The sequence below is a fragment of the Cucumis melo genome, chromosome 9 (assembly GCF_025177605.1).
Source record: "Cucumis melo cultivar AY chromosome 9, USDA_Cmelo_AY_1.0, whole genome shotgun sequence".
NCBI classification, from domain to species: Eukaryota; Viridiplantae; Streptophyta; class Magnoliopsida; order Cucurbitales; family Cucurbitaceae; genus Cucumis; species Cucumis melo.
Genome location: NC_066865.1, coordinates 21,110,986 through 21,127,967, shown reverse-complemented (window position 1 = coordinate 21,127,967; position 16,982 = coordinate 21,110,986). Strand labels below are relative to the sequence as shown.

The following is a 16,982-nucleotide window of genomic DNA, read 5'->3' as shown; positions in this document are numbered from 1 at the left end:
TAGCTTTATGTATATAAATAAGGTGTAGTATTGAACCTTTACAAAATCATTCAATTTGCTCACTTTCCTTTGAACCATTTAACTTGTAGTTTCGAGTTTTTTTTTTTTTTTTTTTTTTTTTTTTTTTTTTTTTTTTGAGAATTAACCCTAAACCATTTGTTTAATTACTTCATGTTTTGTTATCTATTCTTTTACCTTTTTTTTTTCTTTTCAAAAAATCAAGGAAAAATATCGAACACTAAAAGATAGTTTTTTAAAACCGCTTTTATTTTTTAAATTGGTTTTAGAGTTGATCAACTTTCATACTTAAGATAGATAAAAATCAATATTAAAATCTTGATTCTCAAAAACTAAAATGATCATCAAATAGGACTTAAGCAATTTGATTCATCGTTTGTTTGTTCGAACTTTCTTATTCAAAACTTGATCGATCTTTCTTAATATGTTATATATATATATATAATAGTAATAATAAATTATGATAAATGACAAAACTACTGAAAATATTTACAAAATATAACTAATTTAAGATTTTATCAATAATAGACAGTTAAAAAGAGAATAGAATATAAATATTTGTTATATTTTATAAAAAAAATATTTCAATTGACATTGAAAAATTATCTCTTAGGAAGAATTAAGTTCCACCTAAATTTAGAGTTAAACATTAGTTTAATTAGCTAAATTAATTGAAAGGAATTGATTTATAAGAAAGTTGGCCTAATGTTAATGTTACCGTTAATGAGATGAGTAACGGTCGAAAAAAGTGTGTGTTTGAAGTTTGACCTACAAAACTGCCACGTGTTTATTAGCTCACATTTTCTTTCCACTTAGGACTTTTTGATTTGTAATAATTAAATTTCTTTTTGTTGAAGAAAAATAGTAATGTTTGAATTTTCATTATTTGAATTTATAATATTCATCTCATTCTTTTAATTCTATGTCAATTATTTGGACAATTAACTCACCTAACTTTTCACCATACAATATTTGCTATATTTTTTTTCATGTAATCTTTCCAAATCTTATACTAAATTTCTTATATCTTTTTAATTTTTTCTCCAATTTTCATTATCTTTACTAAATTTTATAATTAATTAAATATGATTTTTTTTTAATATTTAGCATGGTTTCTGTTTTCACCAAATTATATATATAAGATTTAGGATATATATAGAATCTCCGTGTTAATTTTGTCTGAGATTTTATGGAAAAAACTAACCTATTGAATTTTAATGTTAACAATGATCGAGTTTTTGTCGAGAAAGTCCAAATCTATAAAATCTCATGTTTATTTAATTTGCTTGTGACTAAAACCGAAATCTACATAGTTTTTTCAAATTACATGTAATCCTTCTGAATTCTATACCAACGCTTACGTACCTTTTGTGTGAATTTTTTTCTTGCACCTTGGAGATGTTATATAAAATTTTGCAAATCTTATTTACAATTTATATTTACACAAATCTCCAAATTAATTTATTGATTGTCTAAATAATTTACCTATTATCTTTTTCAATTTCTTCAAATTGTGCAATATTTGGTAGTGTGATTTTTTTTTTTTAAGATTTGAAAAAGATTAAATAATATTTGGATCTTTTTTATCCAAGTCTTGATGTATAATATGGTGAGATGTATCAAGAAAATCCAAAACAATCGAAAAGAGAAAAAAAAAAACTTAATCTTTCAATATCGATTTCACTTGAAATAAACCCAAGAAAAAAAGTATTTGGATGACTTTTCAAAACACATACTACATAGGATGAAACCTTATATGCACCATTTATGCAATCTTCCATTACATGGAAGGTGTTACTTTTAAACATCTTTTTTTCTTTTTCTTTTTTTTTTTTTAACTTCTTACATTTAAACATATTACATAATAATCAAGTTGTAATTTACATGGGTACTTGAAATCACATGATGCCATACCTAAAGCTAATAAAATGCTCTCTATCTCTTCACCACATATCTTTTTGTATAGTTTAAAAGAAAAACGACTTACAAAGGACAAACAATAATCTAGCACAATTGTGTAAAATATTATAAGAAATGACCTCGTAATCAATTTCATATCTTGTTTAATTAGTCCAATGAATTCACTGCCTCCACAATCACTCTAAGCACTTCAAGTAATGTCTATTCAATATCAATGATACAAACCATTATTCGAATCTATCTCTCTCTATCATTTAAATGTTTTTAATTCATTGTATTATTTCAAAAGCAGAAGAATTTGAGTAGAATGAATGGCGGCGTAGAAAAAAGTCGTTTGATAGCCCCACAAAAGCACTTTCTTCTTCCATTTTTCTCCACCAAAGACTTTCGCTGGCTGCACTTTATTTATTTAATTAAATTAAATTAAACACAAGCTGTGTTTTTCTTATTATTATCCTTTACGAAACACAAAACTTTCTTTCTTTCTTTTTGTCAAAATCCTTTCCTTTTAACGTCGAGCTATGCAGTGGCCAGGAGCACATACCCCTCAGATCCTATCGTTTTTACATTTATATATATCTTTTTGTTATATTAATTAATATAAAAGTTGTGGGTTTGAACCAATAAGATGTAGAATTTATAGATTTACAGATTGATTAAGGTTAATGAAAAGATAAAAAAGAAAAACAGTGTGTGTTTGTGTGTTTGAAATGAAGAAGACGACAACAGATATATAGTTCAACAGTGCATCAACTGCATCTTCTTCTTTTATTATTATTATTGTTATATTATTTATTTTATTTTTATTAGATTGGTTAAAAAACCACCCAATGTTATATCCCTCAATTATTTCTACACAAATTTTCATATAGCATTTGACTATCGTCACCATTGACTTAAAAATATACCTTAACAATTGGTTCATATTTACCTATCCACACACCATAACAAATAATGAAATTAATAATGCATGTTTACAAAATCAACCGTTGCCAAAATTGAAAAAAAAAAAAAAAAAAAGTTGTTGTTGCACTTAAATCCAATTATAAGAACAATACCTGCACTAGCTAGACTTATATTCATTCCTCAATCCACAAACAAAAATGAGTGAACTTTCCCAAAAAGTTTTACTTATTTTGGCTCTTTCATATTCTATGGCCTTCTTCCGATTTTCTCTCTGTCAAGTTTCAGCCATAACTTGCATAAAAAAGGAACAAGAAGCTCTCCTTCAACTAAAGAAAAGTTTCAATGATCCTTCTCATGTCTTGGCTTCATGGAATGAATCAACAAATTGTTGTAATTGGAAGGGAGTGAGTTGTAATCAAATTACAAGTCATGTTACTAACATTGATCTTCAAAGCAAACAGGTCAATTCTCTCAGTAATAGAGTTTTATTTAGCAATTCTATTGACTCTAGTTTGTTTGAATTGAAATATTTAGTTTCGTTGGATTTAAGTTGGAATCACTTCAATTATTCTCGAATTCCTGATTGGTTTGGAATGTTAAACAACTTGAAGTTTCTTAATCTTGAAAATTGTTACCTTTCTGGTCGAATTCCTTCTTCGCTTGGAAATTTGTCTAATCTTGAGTATTTAGATGTTTCAGACAATTCTTTGATCGGAGAAGTTCCAACTTCGTTTGGAAGATTATTGAATTTGAAGGTATTAGACATTTCTGATAACTTGTTTAATGGATTTCTTGAAGAAGCTCATTTTGCAAATCTTTCTCAATTGCATACTTTATTGATTGGCTACAATGAGTTTCTTTCATTGGATGTGAAATCTAATTGGGTTCCTCCTTTTCAATTAAAATCACTTGATGCAAGTTCTTGCATCGGTTGTTTTAAGAGCAAGTTTCCTCGATGGCTTCAAACACAGAAGAGGTTGGTTAGTTTGGTGTTGTCTAATATAAGTATTTCAAGTGGAATACCAAAGTGGTTGGATGGTCAAAATCTTACCACTTTGGATCTTTCACACAACCAAATTGTGGGGCCAATTCCTCACAACATTGGGTATCAAATGCCCAACTTGGAAGACTTGTTTCTTAGCACCAATTTTATGAATGGCTCTTTACCACTTTCTCTTTGCAAGTTGAAGAATTTGGCCTATGTGGATCTTTCAAACAATGGGCTATTTGGAAAAATTGAAGGTTGTTTGTTGACTTCAAAGTTGCATCTTTTGGATTTATCATTGAATGAATTTTTCGGAACTTTTCCACATTCACATGGAAACGATCTTTCAAATATTGAACAATTGAATTTGAGAAGCAATAGTTTTGAGGGATCTATGCCAATTGTTTTGAAGAATTCTAAGATTTTGGAATTTATAGATCTTGAAGGAAATAAGTTCTCTGGAAATATCCCTACATGGGTGGGTGATAATCTTGGAAATTTGCAATTTCTAAGATTAAGAGATAATCAATTCAACGGTACAATCCCTTCAAATTTATGTAATCTCAAGAACTTGCAAATTTTGGATCTTGCATATAATCAATTAGAAGGAACTATACCACATAATCTTAGCAATTTTAAGGTGATGATGGGAAATGGAAGAAATGAAGTATCTCTTGTTTGTAGGTTTAGATTTCCTCAATTATGTTATGATGGTAAAAAGAAAGTCATACAATCCATCAAATTAAGCAACTTCAATTACTCCTTGTCACAACTAATGTTAATGGTGAATATTGACCTCTCCAAAAACCATTTGGTTGGTTTCATTCCTAGAGAGATAACAATGCTTAAAGGGTTAATTGGATTGAATTTGTCCCACAACAATCTAACGGGGAAAATCCCAGTTGGAATAGGGGAAGCTAAATCGTTGGAATCACTTGATCTATCTTTCAATCAACTTTCTGGATCAATTCCCAAGAGCTTATCAGAACTAAATTCATTAGGTGTGCTGCGGTTATCCCATAACAATTTCTCTGGAAACATTCCTCAAGAGGGTCATCTCTCCACATTCAATGACGCTTCAAGTTTTGACAATAATCCTTATCTTTGTGGAAATCCACTACCTGTGAAATGTGTAGACGAGAATGTATTTGAGTCACCAAAAATCGAGAATCAAGATCAAGAGGACGATAAATGGGAGAAGTGGTTGCTTTACTTGATGATAATGTTTGGATATGGGGTAGGGTTTTGGGGAGGTGTAGTTGTTTTGATATTGAAGAAGAATTGGAGATGTGCATATTTCAAGTTCATAGATGAGATTAAAGACAAGATTCTTGCAGCAATGAAGTGGAGATAGAAATAAAAGAAATTGCATTTACAAAATTAATTAGATACGTATATGTAATAAAGTTTTATTTTTTTTGTTCTTTCAAAATCTGTTATTATTGATTAAAAGTTAATACAGTCCACAGATTACAATTTTTAATTTTTAATTTTATTTTAAAAGATAATGTGAATCTCTTGAATAAGAAGAAACTATTGTCTATTCTTAACATACATTAATGGTAAACATAAATATTTTATTGATTTAATAAAATTAAGATCTCACATTGTACTTGTCCTACTTTTGTTATAGCTCTTCGCATGCCAATATTAATTATAATAAAATTAAGTCTAACTCGAAAATGACGCTACTATCTAAGATTTCGTTAGATAATTCTTTCGTTTTTTTATCTTTGTTTTTCAAAATTAAGTATATAAATACTATTTTCATCTCCAATTTTCTTGAAAATTCAAACTAAAATTAAAAAAAAAAAAAGTAGTTTCCAAAAAATTTGGTTTTTATACTTTTATTTTGTAACAACCATAATGTTGAGATGATAGTTATTACTTAAGTTGATGTAAAATAAAATATGTTTTTATAAACTATAAATATAATTCATTATCTAATAAAAAAATTGATTCTGAGATATGTTTTTATAAGAGGTATTTCTAAAAAAGAAAAATAAATTAAAATATTTATAAATTATAGCAAAATTTTAGATTCTATTAATAATAGAAACTAATAAACTTTAATATCAGTGTCTATCAATGTCAATAATAGAAGCAAATCAGTGTCTATCAATATCTATTATTGATAAAATTTAAAATTTTGCTATATCTCGTAAATATTTTGTCATATTTACTATTTTTTAACAGTTATCCTTTTATTAAACTATAAATAATTATAAGTTATTGCCTACTAAAGATTGACCACTAATTTTGATAGAGAATTTCCATGATTCATGCAAAATTGTAAAAAAAATTTAAAGAATAGAAACTCAATTTTTGTTACTAATTAAAATTTATAGACTAAATTACGACATATTAACTAAAACATTATCAAATTATAGACCAAGACTAAACTGATATTTGTCCTTATATTTAAAAAAAAAATCTTAAGAAATTGAATAGTATCTTAATTACTCTTTAAATATTATATATTATCATTAAGGTCATAAATAACACATAAAAAAAAAAAGAATGGTTTTGCTATAAATTACATTTTACTCCAATCATATTTCAAATCTTAAATCCATTTCCATGTGAAAATTAAACCAAGTCCTTAATTAATATTATTTCCTAATATATATATAAATATTCCAAGAAGAAAGGTTTAAAATTCAAAACAAAACCTCATAATTAGGAGTTGTTTGGATTTTGATTTGTTAAGAAGGTGACATATAGAGACATGGGAGACCAACAACCATTTCCAAGTTATCATCGTCACTCTCCACTTGTTATGGAATGGTATTCTTATATTTTTGGAGAACATGCTTATGTTGATGACACTATTTCAAGCCAGGTCAATTTTGTATTTCCTTTCGTTATTTATACACACACGTATAATCATTTTTACTATTATATCCTCAAACTTTCGGTTATGAAAGTTTGAGCCCTCAAATTTCTAGAAAATAAGATTAAAACTGGACGACTCTCAAGCTTACGATAATGGTAGAAATCAAACCCATAAAATGATAAATGCTACAATTTATACTATTATACGTATAGGCACACAAAAAAAATATATATATATATATATATATGTATACATCAGATCGATGTACTGAAATATATATCAGATATTACATATTTACAAAAGTGTCAATAGGATTAAAAGGGTTTATAAATGACATTGCTCTCAAACTCTTGATCAGGAAGGTTACCCCTAGAACTATAACGACTCGCTAATTGAATCACGACATCGTATATTTGGTCTTGGTGCCATGTTATTTATTGTTTTACAAATTGTTTATGTAGGGAGCTATTCATGTTAGAAGTAGTTCTCAATTGAGAGAGGATGAGTACTTAGCAACAACTTTCCATGACTTGTCTATCCATGCCTCAAACGCAAATAATGGAATTAGTAAGTAAAATAAAATCCCACTCCTAATGGTAAAAATACTAAATTAGGTTTATTTATTTATTTTTATTTTTTAGCAAAAACCATGGTAGTTTGAATAAGCAAATGTTATAAAATGCAAGAATTTATAATTTCCCAACTAAAATTGTTATTAAAAACGAAAAAAATAAATCAATTTACAAAATAAAGTAAAGTTTCAGTTTTTATCGATAATAAACAGTTATAGACTTCTATCAGTTTGACAAACACCGATAAAATGATCTAAAATTTCGCTATATTTAAAGATACTTTAGTTCATTTTGTTATATTAATTAAAAATGCATGTCTTATTTTTTAATATATCATGTTTTAGACAATTAAATACTTTATTTAGAAAAGGTTTAACAATTTTGGTGTGATTAAACATTTTTTATTCTAAATATAAAGTTAGCAAATAGTGGAAAAAGGAAAATTGTTGCTTTCTTAAAATCTCAAAGGAAAAAAACCATTCAATAAATACATTAGTATTTAATACGCAGGGTATGGTATTGATGTGAATTATAATTATGGAGGAGACTCATCAAAGGTATTTGAACCTTTTTTTTTTTCTTTTTTTCATAACCAAACTAATTTTCCAATGTCAACAATTATATAATTTCCCCCCCTTGAAATTCATTTCATTAAATGGTAAAACTTCATGCAGGTTGGAACTATAAGTAGCATAGATGTAGATACAATGACTTATGAGGTGAGAACAATAATATTAATTTTTTTTATTATTTCTATCTTGCGATGCACTAATTAACATTAGCATATTCTTCAATGTATACATTCATTTTAACTATAACATTAATGTATCAATGGTATATTATATATATATATATATATATATATATATATATATATATATATATATATATATATATATTTGTATGATATGCATGTCGATACAAAAAAAGTCGAAATAATAAACATGAATTCAATCTAATTTTTTTTTCTATTGGATAATAACATTGTGAATATTGGGAAATGTGTTTAGGAAATAGAAAATTTAGAAGAAATAAATGGAAAGGTAAGCAAAGGATTGTGTAAAGACATTCTATCAAAGTTGCGATCTTACAAATACAAATCAGGAAACTCATCAAAATGCCACAACGATTTCACTCAAAATCACAACGAGTATATATTATTATCCTTCCCTCTCTTTTTCTTTAATTATCACTTTGTTTATATATATATATATATATATATATATAAATATATATATATATATATATATATATATATATATATATATATATCTTAAAATTAGAATAACCTAATGGTAATAATAGATAACACTTTGTAACCTAATAATTAAGTCCATAAAACTTTGAAAAGAATAGTAAACATATATAACAAACGGTGGAACATTCATATTACCCATATATAATCTATATATATTCATATATTTTGAAAGTTAAATATAAATTTTAATATATTTACAAATTATTTTATGTTGAGGTATATATCTATAAATATTTTGTAGTTGATCATTGTTAAAACAAATTGCAAAATAATAATAGTAGTCTTCAAAACTAATTCGATTATTAAACTTACATGATCATAGAGATTATAACAATTGTATAAAAGTTTGAGGACGGAATTTTTATCGTTTGTAGTTCAATTTCCAACTATGGTAAGTTTGTGAGTTTTAATTTTAACAATATCATATAACTTTAAATGCTCATTTTTTACCATTGAAAGTTTGTAGTTTTTGCTCAAATTTAAAGATATAATGTTTTGGTATAATAGCATTATACGGCTAAATATGCAAAAACGACTTTGTCTTGAAGATTGAATTTTGAAGGTTACAATTTTCTTTACAACTACGTTATTTTTCTAATGAAGTAGTATTATCTTTGTGTATAGGTGTGTTATATGTAAATTGAATTATGAAGAGAATGACATTTTGACGACTTTGCCCTGTACCCATAAATATCATCAAAAGTGCATCTGCACTTGGCTGAAGGATAATAAAGTAATCAAACTTCTTACTATACCAATTAATTAAATAAAATCAGTATTGAAGTTCAAATTGTGATTAACTAATTATTGTCTTTATCTCTTTCTTTTTTTAATTTGTTTTTGTTTTTGTTTTTGTTAAATATAAATCAGAATTGTTGCATTTGTAAAGAAGAAGTGGTTAAACCTTAAGGAATCAAGACCTGCATGGAGGGCAAAACCACTTGCTCTCACTCAAAAGGAACTATTCCATTTCATACTTTTCATGTATTCAAAAGATTTTGTTAATCTATGATAAAAAATAATATCAGTGGATGAACTGGTAGTATTTGGAGTTTTCGGAATCTCAATGCAAGTACTTCTAGTAATGCTAACTATATTGATGTTTCGGAATCTCATCAACGGCCTCTTCAACATACTCTACTCTATTGATGCATCCTCCTTTTAACAGTATAGAGAGTTGTCCATTTCAATCGAATGGATCATATGATTTGTTACCTTTCTCTTTGTCATATTCGTAGTCTTTAATTGACATTTCATTTTTGAATCCCTTTTAAGTCTCTAAGGAATCAACTTTATTAAAATTTAAAGATCAAATAAATTTGAGGGACCAAACATATATTCTACCCACGTTCTAATTCATGATTGACATTAAATTTAATGAAAATTTAACAACCATGATTATATATTTATGTCGATCATTTAGCAGAAATATTATACATGCTGAAATGGATGATCATGAAAGAAAACAAGTTTTTCTTCCACGAATGTTATTTAGTCCACCAAATGACAATGGATATCCATTCAAGTTCAAGAGAAAACAATTCCTCATTTGTTTATACTTTGCAATGATAATTAGCAAAGCACAAAGACAAACAATTCGAAATGTTGTAATATATCTTCCTAAAAAATGTGTTTTCTCTTGGACAACTTTATGTTGCACTATCCAGAGGAATTTCAATGAAGACAATAAAAATTTGGATCAATTCCATAGATGACAATAAGTTACCTTCACATTGTACAAAAGATATTGTTTATAAAGAAATCTTTTTTTGATATATATACAAGTTTTACATTTAAACTTTTGTATTTTAATCTAATTATTGTAACTTCTTTCTATGTACATCTAATTCTATTACATTTTAAATTTAGCACAACCTAAACATATATATACAATGTTTACTATAATCTAAAACTACACATTATACGTGTCATACACGTGTCTTTTACTAGTAATAATAATATATAAAATGATGGAAGAGTGGATAAATTTTTTAACCCTATTTTACTCTTTCATTATAACTTTCTTTTTGTTTTGTTTTAGTTGCAATTTTGTCATTCACATAGTTCCTGCGCTTAGTAGAAGCCCGTCCTCGCGTACTCTTATTATAACTTTTTTCAAAATTTTAAAATTTTATCTCCAATTATTTATGTCATTTAAATTTATCCAAATTCATTCACATTCCTCTGTATCCTTTAATCTTCTATTCCTCTATATCCTTTAATCTTCTATCTCCCAACTATTCACATTCTCTTATGTCCAGTTAACTCTTTTATATCTCTTTCAACGTTTCAAATTCTTTCTTTTCAAATCTTTGGGTATAAATAATATTTTGGTATGTTCAAAATTCGAAAAAAATTACTGATAAAAACTAATGAATTAAAAAAATTTATTTGAGACATTATGACAATATGATTGCATAAAGTTGATTCAATTTTACACAATTTCTTTTCAAAATATGTTTGCATTCAAGAAAAGTTATTAGCGTTACAATGCTTTAAAGGGTTTTCTCAAAAAATAGAAAGAAAAAAAAAATAAAATATTTACGTTTTATAGAGAAAAAAAATTACTAAAAAATAAAAGTTTTTATACTTGATTTTTTTTGAAGTGTAAAACTTTTATCTTTTTTTTGGGATAATTTTTCATGTTTTAATGCAGTAAGTTTAAAGATGTAATATTTATTGAAATCAAAGGTAAATGAGATTTTTTTTTATAGTGTTACTACAAATATGTTATAACCATAATGATAAAAATATTTGTTGGTGTCATTTACTTTCATATGGAAGTGATGGAATATATAGATGACCATTAAATTAAATTCAATGAATACCTTTTCTTACATTTCTAATTTATCAAGGTGTCTTGGCTAAAAAAAATTTTGACTGTTTTTCATATACACTAGAATGTATCAAACTATTTGTAAATATAGAAAATTTTTATATATTTTAGTGATAAACAATCAAATGAGACAGATTATAGATACTTGATAAACTATTATCATATATCATTTGAAAATATCTCTAATAGTTTTACCATTTAAAACAATTAACCAAATTCAAAATGTTCTCTTTTGTTCTTATCTAATTATTCAACTTTTTACTTTTATTTACTAATTAAATTTTTTGTACTTAAACTAAAATAAAAGATTTAAATTATACTTATCTAAATAATATCGTGATGCGAAAAAACACCAAATCTTTTGATAAACATATGTTTAAAATTAATATATATAGATATGTGTATACAAGTTTCAAACAAAACCTATTAATTAAGATGATACATTTTACTTTATTTTATAATTATATACTTTTGTAATAAACTAATTCCAAAATCTTAACGAGAGCTATTAGTGTATTTAAGACTCTGAAGTTCGTGGTTCAAATCTTCTACTCCAATTTGTAGTAAAAAGCTCCTATACCGAAAAAAAAAGAAAGAATTTTTTTTTTTATAATATCTCATTCCCACAAGTGCATAAAAAAGGTCAAATATATTGAGTAAAATAGAAAATGGTAACTATATTCTTGCATTGTTAATATATCCTTGCAAAAATCATGGATAAAAGGAAAAAAAAAAAGTGCATTTTAATTTTGAAAATGGATATAAATATGAAAAGAGACAATAAGAAGAAAAAAAATTGTACTTTAATTAATTAAATGATTTGATATAAATACGAAACATATAAATATGAATATAGATATGTGTTATATGGACGTGGTTAACCTAACTATATTAGTAATAAATTTCTATGAAGAACAGTATCTAATTGTATATGTTTTGTCATTAATAATAATTTTAATATTTGATTCCACATATGTTTTCTCTTAAATCCATTCCCATGTGAAAATCAGGTCCTTAGTATTTAGTTTCCAATATAAATATTGAAAGAAGAAAGGTTAAAGAAACCAAAACAAAAAATCCATAAATTTGGAGAAGTTAAATTAGCATTTGATTTTTGGTTAAGAGGTGAGACATAAACAATGGCAGATCCATGGCGTCCATATCAGCATTCTGTTCACTCCCAATATAGGGTTACATTTTTCTTCAATAATCTTCTATTTTACTTTTGCTTTTTTCTTAATTTTTTTTTTCTTTTATATCTCGAACTCCTTTTATTGGATTAATTATAGTATATATCGATATATAATGTTCGTCTATTTGTATTTGAGAGTAATTTTAAAAGGATTCAAATCACTTGTTTTTTTAGTACAAATTAAAAGTAACGATTTTTGAACTTTGGAATCTCTTGATCCTCAGTTGACTTAAGCTCTCGTTGGTAACAAATCACTTGTTAATATATCAATTAGTATATTCATGTTGTGGCATTGTTTATTTATTTATTTGGTCAATAATATTTGTTTTTTTTTTTTCAAATTTTTTATAGGAAGATCAAGAAAATAGATATCATACTGGCAATGATTCTCAATTTTATGACTTCCTTGGGATAAATCATTCACATTATTTTTTACCATCGGAGTTTCAAAGCTTATCAATTACTGGACCATCAAACACAACTCAAGTTGGTAAGTAAAGAATATAAAAGTAAAATCAACATTGAAAATATTTTTCAATATTGAAAGTAGATAGACGTTTATGATCAACGTTCATCTAAGTATACAACTCTTTATCTAGATAGATAATAGACGTTCATTCGAGAATAAAAAAAAATAAGGACTCATTTAAATTTATAGATACTCATTTTTAATTGAAAACTTTAAAATTAAAAAAATGCTTAAAATATCTTATTTACCAATCACCACACACTCAATTTTTTGTTAAAAATAACTTACTTTTACATTAAACATTTCTAAGTATGTTCTAAAGGCAATGAATTAACACTAAACCATATTCAACCTCAACTATAAAATAGATTTATTTTTATCTTAGTCATAATATTCTTCGAGGCAATAATAAGCAAACAATATGATGGAATAATAACCTCTCTTTTTTCTTTCTTTTTCTAATATATATAGGGAATGTTGATAATCATGGAAATGTTGATAATCATGGAAACGTTGATAATCATGGAGGAGAGGCTTCAGAGGTATCCATTCATTTTATTTTATTTCTTTTTATTTTTTAAAAAAATATTTTTTTCTTATTTTCTATCCATTTCTGGTTATAATATGTAAACATTTCGTTCCTCGACCAATTTCTAAAATCAAAAACTACATTTGTAGACTCCATTAGACAACTATTAGTTGTGAGATTTATTAAATTTTTAGGCCTCGTTTAAATGTCTAATTTTAGTCTATATATTTTCAAAAGATATTAAATTTGCTCTAAACTAATTAATTATTGATTTATTCAAAAACCCCTTTTTGTTATTACTATTTATTATATGGCATTTTTATTTAAATGTTCTAAAATAGATTATTCACACATGTATCATCTCGTAATATAAAAATTATTATTATTGTTATCATTAACTTTGTCTTAGTTTGAGGTTTATTTTGAAGTTGTTGATTTGAATAATGATATATATTATGGATATTATGAAACTGTTATAGAAAAAAGAAGAGACGAAAGAATCAAGTGAGCGTGAAAGCGAAAAGAAAGAAGTGGACATTCTCGACCTCTTGCCCTCCACCAACTTCACAAAAAGTGGTTCTAAGAAAAAGTGGTTTGGCAAATCCTCTAAAGATCACAAGTACCCTTTCCTCATTTCCCTCTCTCTCTCTAAATTAAATACAAACTTACATTAAACTTAATAGTAAAATGAATCCAAATATATATAAAATACAGCAAACATCACTATATATATCTATCTTCAAATATAAATAAAATACAACAAACATCACTATATATATCTATCTTGATTAATCGCAAATGAATTGTGTTATATTTGTACGTATTTTTAGAAGTTTTATCATTTTAAATATTTTTTTTAAAATTTAACCTTTTTTTTTCTTTTTTGTGGTATACAGGTGTGGGTTATGCAGAACGAAATACGTGGAGGATGAGATTGTGATTACTTTACTATGTGGTCATAAATTTCATCGATTTTGTCTCTACGCTCGATTTTACAATCAGCCTAAAGTAAATTTTCTCAACTATTTTTTATTTCTTTTTTAATTCAAACAAAATTTTGAAACTTATTAGCAAGTGGAGTAATGTTTATTTAAAATAATTGGATTGATGATATTAATATGTAATGGCCTAAACACATTTAATTCTCCAAATATAAATCAGATTTGTAATATTTGTAAACAACCGGTGGTGGTTCCATCTTGAAGAATATTAATGAAGGCCAACATGGAGAATGAACGATTGAAGCAAACACCCAAACACTTATATCTCTATTTTCTTTTATTTTTTTCTTTTACTATTCTTCAAATAATCCTTTTTTCTTTTTACATAAACAGTTCTTTGTTATGCAATAATTATTTCTAATATATTCAAAACTTATCTATTATTTGTATGGGAGGAAGTAAAACCAAATTATATAATGTTAAAATTCACATTATATTCCAACCGATATAATCTTAAACTATTAATTTTCAATTTAGAAGTTAAAAAAACCATTAATAAAATATAAAAGGAATTTATATTGATCGATCAAATATAATTGTTGTTGAGATAGGTATATTAATCACAATAATTTTCTATTTAAAAATTGTATCATGTCTTGTTTGTTAATAAAAACAAAAGCATCCTACTCCAATTTTCAAATGACAAAACTAATTCTAAAAACATTTATAAATATAGTAAAATTTTAGAATTTATCAACGACAAAAAACGAACTTGGTTAATTTTTTTTTTACTATAATTAAATTAAGGAATATATCATATTTTTAAATTTGGCATCAATCAATTAGCTTAGATTGTTTAGAAGGTGAGCATAGACAATAATTTGCCATACACCTTTTTAGTTCAAATCAAAAATGAAATTTTATATATTTTTACTTGTTGTACTTGGAGAAAAGAATTAAAATACTTGTGGCCTGAATAATTAGAACATAAAGATTCCGTATATAAAATTTGCCAAAGTCCTAACCAATTAAAACATGATTAAACAACTCAGATATCAGATATGATTTTATGAATGCATGTTAGGAAAATAAAAATTTGCAAAGGCCTTACTAAATGTGATTAATCAACTCTAATTATATCAGATATCAATTATCATTATTGCATGGTATGAATTCCATATTAAATCAATGCATGCATAAAATATATAAAATTTGTCAAAAATCAAAGGAGGAGAGAGAGACCCATAATTATATACACTTTAAAGAAAAATTATGGGTTTCTGTTATATATCATTAACTTTAGAACTATACAAGAGAATAGAAATTTTGAAAATTTGTCAGAAGTGAGCTTCATTGGCATGACATCTATATTTGATATCAGTTCGTTGAAAGGTTGGATTCCCTATCCATATCTAATATGGTACTAAAAATAAGAAATAAATTATTTAAAATATTACAAAAACAACCCTTTAATTCATCTACATTTTTCTAGAACCATTGATCTCTTTCAAGTGTGTGATATTGCTTTGTAGCCAACTCCTTTTTCTCCTAAAATTTCGATGACAAAAATTTATAATTCAATAAAAACAGTTTAAAAAAATTTATGGAACGAGAATTAAATAGAAGTTTAAAGGGACCAATTAAAAGAATAATTTACCCATGGACCAACTAATTAATATTAATACCGCCAACTTATATATATATACAACGAGCATAAAGTTGCAGGTAGATTCGAGCTTTCTTTTGTCTTTGCTAAGTTTGGTGGTACTTGGGAGGATTCTTCTTTGTATATATCATCATCTTCAAAATTAAACGTTCCAAAAGCTCTAAATTGTCGATATGAACCACAAATGCTCCGATTGTACTCCAAATGCTCGGAGTTTTTAAATGAAGCAAATTATGAAAGAATTGATTTTAATCCAACTTGATGCTCGTCATCTCAGTAAGATCTTAGATCTCAATGATAGCTTACGAACAATCGATCATTATGATGTATATTTTTTCGATAATTTTATATGAAAATAGAAAGAGAGATTTGGACACAGAGGAAGTAATGCTTCATAAAGCGATGATGCCAAGTCAAGGAAAATAGGGTAAAAGGGAAAAACAAATCATATACATGACATTATATACGGTTCAGAACGAACATGAAGCTCAACTGTCATAAAGATGAATAAATAATTAAAAGACTTGTAGTTTGAACCCTCTACCCTTTATTAAAATATTGCATTTTTAAACGTTTATCAGTAAAATAAGGTTGTTTTGAAACTCGGGCTGTGAGAGAGAAAATGGAGAAGGAAGGAGAAGGGAGGAGAAGGGAGGAGAAGGGAGGAGAAGGACGAGTGTTCAGTGTCTATGAGAGAGAAAATGAGATCCTCTTGCATATGTCCAGTCGGTCGAGATTTTCTCTCATTTATTCCATTTTTTTAATTTCCCAAACATTTATCTATTTTCTAAATTTATTTATTATCATTTACAAACATTCTGTTAGAAAGTGATTTAAATAAAAAAATCTAAAGA

General features: G+C 26.1%; 1 protein-coding gene across 1 annotated transcript; it reads left to right on the top strand.

The window, feature by feature from the left end:
• Nucleotides 1–3,092: 3,092 nt before the first annotated feature.
• LOC103504625 (receptor-like protein EIX2) lies at nucleotides 3,093–5,183 on the top strand. The gene has a single exon (XM_008469000.3). It carries the CDS (start codon nucleotides 3,093–3,095, stop codon nucleotides 5,181–5,183), a length of 2,091 nt encoding a protein of 696 aa, XP_008467222.2.
• The last annotated feature ends 11,799 nt before the right edge of the window (nucleotides 5,184–16,982 follow it).